The following is an 8,628-nucleotide window of genomic DNA, read 5'->3' on the forward strand; positions in this document are numbered from 1 at the left end:
ATGACTAATTATTATTGGATTGTAGCTCAACATTCCGGGAAAGTTATTGAGGTTGAAGGTGGCTCTATGAATAGTTGTGCTAAAATCATCCAATATAGAAAGAAATCCGCGGATGATCCTTCCGTAAATTTTTGATAAAATTCTAATTAAATAGTATTTTCTTGATAAATTTATTTTTATTTTCTTTATGTAGGTTGATACTCAACTCTGGTTTTTTAATGGAGGATTAATTACTAACAAAAAATCTGGTCTCGTGTTCGATGTCTATCAAGGTAAGCAACAATTTAATTAATAGAAACAAAATCTTACAAATTTACAAATCTAATTTTTCTTTTCTTTTCAAATTAAGAAAAAATCCAAAATGGTTTGTACTTTGTAGTCATATGTAAAAGACATCACTTTTTGATTTTCTACTCAGCAATTATTTCGCAATAAAGGTACACAAATTATTCAACATGGAAATAATTATGAACCTACTGCTCATCAGGAATGGGACTACAATCACGAGGATAATACTATCACTTTAAGATCTAATCGAAATTTTGTCCTTGATGTCAAGGTAAAACTTTGTAAGGCTATTGAAGTTATTAGTACAATAACCATTGATTCTTTCTCTTAAATTTGTGTTTATATAGAAAGCAAAAAAGGATGATATGGTTCCCATCATCTTACAGAATAGGACATCAGAAATTTACATTGCAAAAATGGAATGATACTTCAGGTGTTGAAAATGTTGGTAGATTAGTAACGAACATTATGGCTGATAATAAATTTTTACCAAAATTATTACAAAATTTACTTGAAATTTTGAATGATGACGAATATTATGATGTTACTATTGAAGTTGGTAATGACCCTTATGCAAAGATCTTCCGCGCTCATATGGTTATATTAAATTATCGCTCTCCTTGCTTGCGAGGAATTCTATCATCTAATAAAAAGAAAAATGATGGTACTTTGACGCATATTAGTTTGTCCGATATTTTGCCCAACATTTTGCCTGAAACTTTTGAAATAATTTTAAGGTAATGAATTAAAAGTTATTAAAATATTTTATTCAATTTTAGATAATTAATTGATTATTTATTTTATTATTACAGATATATTTATGGAGGAAAACTTTCTTTGAAAGAATGTGATACTTCAGATATAATTAAATTACTAATTTCTGCCAAAGAATTAAACCTTCAGGAATTGGTCACCCATATACAATCATTTTTGGTTGAAAATAGAGTAAACTGGATGGAACAAAATATTGATTTGATATATCAAACAAGTTTTGAAAATGAAAATGATTCTTTTTTGTGTCTTCAAAAATATTGTAATGATTTAATATCTCAAGACCCAGTTAAAATATTGAAATCACAAAGTTTTGAATCAATTTCGGAAAATCTTTTAGTATCGATTATTCAAAAAGATAATCTTCAAATGAGTGAGATTGAAATTTGGGAACATGTGCTTAAATGGGGACTTGCAAAAAATCCAGAACTTCCGAAATCCGACCCTACAAATTATTCAAAAGAAGATTTTAATAGTTTGAAGAATAATTTAAAAAAATTTATACCTTATATTAGGTTCCATAATTTAACTTCTAAAGAATTTTTAAGTAGAGTATTTCCATATAAAAAAGTATTACCCAAGGAATTATATGTTGATTTATTAAAAGAATATTTGGATAATGATAACAAGACAAGTAGTAAATCGAACCCTCGTATAGTTAAGGAGATTAATTCAAAAAACCCTGATTCTAAAATTATTACATTTAAACATTCTGAAACAATATCAAAATGGATTAAGAGAGTAGAAATTGATGACGAGTTACCCAATTCTTTTGAATTTAAATTATTATTTCGTGGATCTCGTGATGGATTTTATCCAGAAAAATTCCATGAAATTTGTGATAATCAATCTTATACTGTAACAGTTGCTAAAGTTGAAGGTAGTAATGAAATACTTGGAGGATTTAATTCGTTTGCATGGAAATCAAATAATATATATGGTGCTTCTGGAGATAATTTTATTTTCTCTTTTAATAATATTAATAGGAATGAAAATTATATTTTAAGTCGTATAATGGATAAAAAACATGCTACAAATAATAAATACTATTGTGGACCATCATTTGGTAATGGAGATCTTATTATATGTGGATTTGATCTTCAAACACTTTGTAATTATTCTTATAATAGTAAGAATTCTTATGAAAAATTAATTAGAGAAACTGAAGGTACGTTTTCTGTAGAAGAATATGAAGTATTTCGAGTGATGTTTAAATTTAAGGGACAATGAAATTTTCTATTATTGTACTTTTTTTGTATTACAATTATTACTTTTCAAAATTCCATATTAGAGGACGTTAAAATTTAACTACGTTTTGAAGTATGATTCTTTAATAAATCACTTTTATATCGATAGTAAAATAATTATCGATTCACTCTTGAGTGGTAGTTTCCCTCGTAATTAAAAATGGTTTTATTGCGTCTAATATTCTATCCAATAATATGCAAATATTTTCATACATTAGTAATCGCATTTAATAATTATAGGTATTCCGTTAAATAAAGTAATCAATAAATTATAATATATTTTATATTTCAAAGGATGCAGATAACTACAGTAACTCAAATTTTTTACTTTTATTATAAAGAATTATGCAACATAAATAATAATGCGGTACCTCAATATGTACAATAAATAGATATCGGTTTCTATAGATGATTAAATTGTATGCTTTAAATTTCTATCGTTCTTCCTTTATTTGAAATTTCGTAGCTAACTTCGGTTAAGAATTTCTTCAAAGTTTATTGGAAAATTAAAATAAATTCTTGGATAATATCAGTATGTGGAAATCAATGAATTTAACCTTAAATAAAGACGTACTCGATGTAAATAATTTTTTTATTTTATTATGTTGTATAATGAAAATTTTTAATAAATTATTTGAATACCACCAACTAGAGAAATATGAGCAAAAAACAAATATTTTACCAATATTACGCAATTTCTTTTGAAAAATCGAATAAATAACCCTGACTTTTGAACTTATTTAATAACTATGTAACCGTGTGACTGTGGTAATTATCATAATACATACGCTATCATCAGCAAACTAAAGGTTTTAAAAATTCAACGTCTTTTCAAAAAACCAAATGTGAACTTATAATAACATTAGAATATTTGAAAGAAGTTAATTGAATTTGATTTCAGGTTTTCTTTGTTATTTTCTATCAACATTTCGTTTATTTCTGTTTTCAATCATTATACGTAATATTGTTAAACTATGGTGTGCAAATATCCTCTTCTTAAAATAAAGGACATAAATAATTAATGTATAATGAAGGCAAAAAAACTTTTTTTTTGTTACAATTGTTGGCAATTCTTCTATCAAAAGTTTGATTGTTTCTTGAAACTCGTTTCCATTGTTATTGATTCCTTATAAAATGTCAAACATCAAGTATCGCCCAATCATATTATTATTTTCTGCAAAAATCTCAACTTTGCCATTTAAAGCAAAGTGATGATTGCCTTGATAAATTTAATTTAGAAGTCTATTATGCGATTTATGCGTCAAAATATATTAAAACTATTTATACATGCTAGTCTAAACGTTACGATTTTTTTATGATGATCGGTAATGCAGATCAATGAATCAGAAAAAATACGGAAAAAAAAAATCAAAAAATCATATGGATTATGCAATGATCGCTTTTTTTTGATCCTTTTTAGTAACATAAATATATTTTTTTTTCGTTCAAAAAAAAAAAAAAAAAAAAAAATTCTTTTTTGAATACTTATTACGAAAATAACCTAATGGAAAGTAAATCAAATATCTCAGGTGAAAATTTCAATCATAAAAATTGTTCATATTGTAATAAACCCTTTACTGAAGAATTATGGTGTAAAAAATGTGATCCATTTAGAATAATGGAAGGATGGACCAGTGGAAATTCTGATATTGATGAGTTTATAAAAGATACAATGTATAATGCAAGGGATAATGAATATGCTTTTCTTAAATGGGTACCATTTGATAGATTTACAGATATAAAAGAAATTGGTGAAGGTGGATTTGCCAAAATATATTCTGCAACTTGGATTGATGGTCAATCATATTATTACAAACAAAGTGATGTATGGAAGTTGGAAAAAAGAACTTAAACCTCAAGAAGTCGCTTTGAAAAAGCTAAAAGGATCACAAAATATGTCAGATAATTATTTAAATCAAGTACGTTTTTATACTATTTTGTCTTATTTAATTTATTTCATTGGGGTATTTAATAGTATTAAAATATTTTGTTAAAATATAGCTTGAAATACATTGGGAAATTACTGACGAACTGGGATTAGAATTTACTAAAGACCCAGAAACTAAAGAATTTACATTTAGCAATTTATTACCAAAACCCGTTAATTCATCCATTATTACTTCATATGTTAATAATGAATGTATTTTTTATTTTTAAAAATTTTATTTTACTTAACTTTATTGTCTCAATAGTTTGTGACTCTCAATTAATCGACTTGGAAGTATCTAATTCAATATAATTAAGAGGTACTATAGATATTGACGATGAATGTAAGGTTGATGATTTAGTGAATTAAATATTATTATAGTATAACAATATAATTGGTAGCTTAATTTCTTGTAATCCTATGATAGAATTAGGTGACTTAAAAACTTTTATATACATATATATATATTAATAAACTTATGCATGTTTAAAGTTAATATACTGTATAATTATTATTTGTAAAATTTCGTTTCCAAAAACAAAAGTTTTCTTGACATCAAAAATTTATCATGTGAATGTTTTTGATATAGCCATAATTCAATTCAATTTTAATTTAAAACAAGTCAGAAATTTGTTCCAAAAGTATCGATTCAACAATTATTTCAGATCAGCATGTTGAATTGATTTCGAAATGGATAGATAAATTGGATGATGTTAATGGAAACTCTTGCTTCTATGACTTCAAAATCAAATTCGTTATATGAATTCAAGTGGACCTCGTGATGGACTAACACCTGATGAATTCTATGAAATTTGCGATAATCAGTCTTTTACTGTAACAGCAGTTACTAAAGTGAAAAATAGTAACGAAATTCTTGGAGGGTATAATCCAATTTCATGGTATAACAAATCCGACATACGGCATCACTAATGATAGTTTTATATTCTCTTTTAAGGATAAGAATGATTATATTTTGAGTCGTGTAAAAGATCCAAAGTTTGCTATTGTTAATAGCACTTTTTATGGTCCAACATTTGGTAATGGTGATTTTATATTAAGAGGAAACAACTTTTATAATAGTAGTTATTGTAGAAACATTCTTATGAAAGAGCAATTAGAGAAACTGAAGGAACATTTTCGGTAAAAGAATATGAAGTATTTCAAATCGTAAAAGATTTATTCTAAAGAATTACTTTATATTTAACTTATTAGAAATTTCTCTTATTCGGGAAATTAGTGAATTTTGATTTTTTTTTATTACGCTCTGATAGATTTTATTATCGCCGTTTTCAAAATGATGTACGCAGTTAAATTTGAATAAAAAAAAAAGAAACCCGAAAACCGGACGAAAACCGGATGAAATATGGATAAAAACCGAATGAAAACCGGGCGAATATTGGTATTCGAATATACAATTACAAATAAACTGCGTACACTATTTTGAAAACGGCAATAATACTATTTTTTTTTTAAAAAAAAAATAAAAAAATAATAATAACATGCAGATCTTTGAGTTAAAACACTTTTTTTTAAATTTTTGGTAGCTAAAGTAATTATTAAAATAAAAAAAAATAAATAAAAAATTAATTTAAAAATTTAATTTAGGCGACACAAAGTGGTAAAAATGGTTTTCATAGTCCGGCCTAGAGCTCCGAATGGGTCAGGTCAGGTCAGGTTAATTGATAAACCTGACCTGAAATTTTTTTTCAGGTCAGGTCAGGTCAGGTTATATCAGGTTGTCTGTTTGACCTGACCTGACCTGAAACCTGAAAAATTTCAGGACTATTTTTATTAAAGTATTGAAAAAAAGTGGTACAAAACTTTTTTTTTAATATAATATTATGAAAAAAAACGTTTTTGCAACGTTTTTTATTAAAATATTGAAAAAAAATATTGCAAAACGTTTTTTTTAATATAATATTATGAAAAAATGTTTTTGCAACGTTATTATTGAAATAAATATCAAAAAAAAAATGTTACGAAACATTTTTTTAATATAATATTATGAAAAAACGTTTTCGCAACATTTTTTCTCGAAATATTGCGATTCAACATTTTATATTAAAATCATATAAAAAAGTGAATCCCAATACTGCAATTCACTTTTTTATATTGATTTTGTATAAAAAAAGTGAGTTGCGGTATTGCGATTCACTTTGTTATATAGATTCTATATAAAAAAAGTGAGTTGCAGTATTGCAATTCACTTTTTTTATATAGAATTAATATAAAAAAGTGAATCGCAATATCGCAACTCACTTTTATTATATAAAATCAATATAAAAAAGTGAATCGCAATACCGCAACTCACTTTTTTTATATAGAATCTATATAAAAAAGTGAATCGCAATATTGCAACTCACTTTTATTATATAAAATCAATATAAAAAAGTGAATCGCAATACTGCAACTCACTTTTATTATATAGTAGAATCAATAGTTTCAGGTCAACAGGTCAATCAGGTCAGGTCAATCTTCATACCTGACCTGAATTTTTTTTAAAAATCTCATACCTGACCTGAATTTCAGGTCAGGTCAGGTCAGGTTACCTGAATTTGGCTGACCTGTTCGGAGCTCTAGTCCGGCCGGGTCAGTTTTGTTAAGTCTCAAAAAAAAATTTTTTATATTAGGCCGGGCAAAAAAAAAATTTAGATTCTCGTGACCCGGCCGGGTCTGTTTTACAAAAATTCAAGATTTTTTTTTTTATAGTAAAATTTTTTATCACGTGACTTTATATAATGAAATTATTAATTGTTTTATTATATAAAATTTTAATTTCAACATATTATTTTCGTGATCTTTTTGATACTTGAAACTTGGTATTCTTACCACGTTTTTTTTTACTTGAAACTGTTGTATGACACTCATCACAATAATAATAAAATCCTTCATTTAAATTGGGTCTATCAGATTCGTCGCATTCATCTTCTGGTACTTTTCCACACTGAAAACAAATTTCTTCAAATAAACCACTTGAATAATAAGAAATTTCTGTTGGATTATTACATATTAACCCATCATCAACTTTTACTTTTTTAAAAATTTCTCCTACATAATCATGTTCACTATTCTCATCACCATTAATATTTGATTCATTTTGTTCCACATTTTCCACTAAAGCTTCAAAAGAATCACCACATGTATATTGAATGGTATCCAGATATCTTTCCAAAATGGATACTTCAAAGGGAGATAACTTGCTTTTGCTATATAATACACGCCATTTGTTGCATTCACAACATTCAATTACTATTCCAACATTCCTTACAAATTGAGCAGTAGGACCAAATTCTATATGAGCTCTCTTCTTTTTTTGTTGTTGATTTAATAAAGATGGTCTATATTGCTCTGTTGTAATTGTACCATATACATCCTCAAATTGTTTATAATTAGTTTTGTCAGCTATTGGAACTGGGTCAGGTAATGAATGAACTTGTGAAAAATCAAGTTCATCACTTCTTATTGGCTTACAAATATTACAATCAATTGCCCCACACTTTTTTATTTGAAAAAAATAATGACGTGACTTGCAACAGTGGTCATAAAATTCTTGTAATTTAGCCTATTAAAATAAAAATTAATTATTAATTTTTAGTAATTATTTTAATAAATAAATATTAAATAAAATCTACTTACTTTATCCTTAATATCCTTTTTTGTTCTATCATCCATATTTAATGAATCTTCAATTTCTAATAAAGATTCCCATAAATCTTTAATTTCTTCTTCTGTTGCTGATTTATAAGTTATAAATGGCTCATCTTTTAGTGATAATCGTTCAAAGATACCTTCCATTAAGTTAATTGGTGCCTGTAAACTATTTATTAATTCATTTTTCAATTGTGGTTCATCCTTTGAATATGTGCGAATTTCCTCCATAGAATTGCATTTTTTCATTAAATTTTCTAAATCATTACTCAATTCATCACGCATTAAACCAATACTTTGCATACCAAGATTCAATATTGACATTATACGTTCAACTGGATTCTTCCAAGAATGACCTGGTGGAGTTCTAACAGCAATTAACAAATCTAAATCTAACTTCAAAAATAATGCTATTAATGCTAATTGAACACGAACATAAGTAACTCGATGATCAGGTCCTCCATCAGTATAAAGTAATAAATAAGGCTTATTTTCATTTGTATTATTTAATATTTTATATAATTCTGTCATATGGCGTAATGAATCTGATGGTTGAAATATAGGATCTTTTAAACTAATATATACTTGTCCACGATAAAATGACTCTTCAATTGTAGCAGGAATTTCACATAACATTGTTACACTTGGAATGATACCACACTTTGTAAAATCATGATCTGCGACTTTAAAAGCCTTATTTTTTGATACTATTACTTGTCGCCCTCTTTCAACAGCTGCAACTGGATA

General features: G+C 26.4%; 5 protein-coding genes across 5 annotated transcripts; 4 read left to right on the forward strand and 1 right to left on the reverse strand.

Moving 5' to 3' along the window:
* OCT59_021212 (uncharacterized protein) lies at positions 1-713 on the forward strand (the record flags this gene model as incomplete). Its single annotated transcript, XM_066149710.1, has 5 exons — positions 1-123; positions 194-272; positions 350-364; positions 438-559; positions 636-713. 5 exons carry the CDS (start codon positions 1-3, stop codon positions 711-713), a joined length of 417 nt encoding a protein of 138 aa, XP_065990590.1.
* A 43-nt stretch (positions 714-756) lies between these two features.
* On the forward strand, positions 757-2,289 carry OCT59_021213 (uncharacterized protein; the record flags this gene model as incomplete). Its single annotated transcript, XM_066149711.1, has 3 exons — positions 757-1,025; positions 1,101-1,432; positions 1,667-2,289. 3 exons carry the CDS (start codon positions 757-759, stop codon positions 2,287-2,289), a joined length of 1,224 nt encoding a protein of 407 aa, XP_065990591.1.
* A 1,521-nt stretch (positions 2,290-3,810) lies between these two features.
* Positions 3,811-4,602, forward strand: OCT59_021214 (uncharacterized protein; the record flags this gene model as incomplete). Its single annotated transcript, XM_066149712.1, has 4 exons — positions 3,811-4,063; positions 4,128-4,225; positions 4,308-4,446; positions 4,562-4,602. 4 exons carry the CDS (start codon positions 3,811-3,813, stop codon positions 4,600-4,602), a joined length of 531 nt encoding a protein of 176 aa, XP_065990592.1.
* Positions 4,603-4,992: 390 nt separating this feature from the next.
* OCT59_021215 (uncharacterized protein) lies at positions 4,993-5,377 on the forward strand (the record flags this gene model as incomplete). The annotated part of the gene is made up of 2 exons (XM_066149713.1): positions 4,993-5,132; positions 5,212-5,377. 2 exons carry the CDS (start codon positions 4,993-4,995, stop codon positions 5,375-5,377), a joined length of 306 nt encoding a protein of 101 aa, XP_065990593.1.
* Positions 5,378-7,018: 1,641 nt separating this feature from the next.
* On the reverse strand, positions 7,019-7,905 carry OCT59_021216 (uncharacterized protein; the record flags this gene model as incomplete). Its single annotated transcript, XM_025312197.2, has 2 exons — positions 7,019-7,795; positions 7,870-7,905. The coding sequence occupies 2 exons, from the start codon at positions 7,903-7,905 to the stop codon at positions 7,019-7,021; spliced, it is 813 nt and encodes a 270-aa protein (XP_025164224.2).
* Positions 7,906-8,628: the final 723 nt, after the last annotated feature.

This window comes from Rhizophagus irregularis, chromosome 3 (assembly GCF_026210795.1).
Source record: "Rhizophagus irregularis chromosome 3, complete sequence".
Taxonomy (NCBI): Eukaryota; Fungi; Glomeromycota; class Glomeromycetes; order Glomerales; family Glomeraceae; genus Rhizophagus; species Rhizophagus irregularis.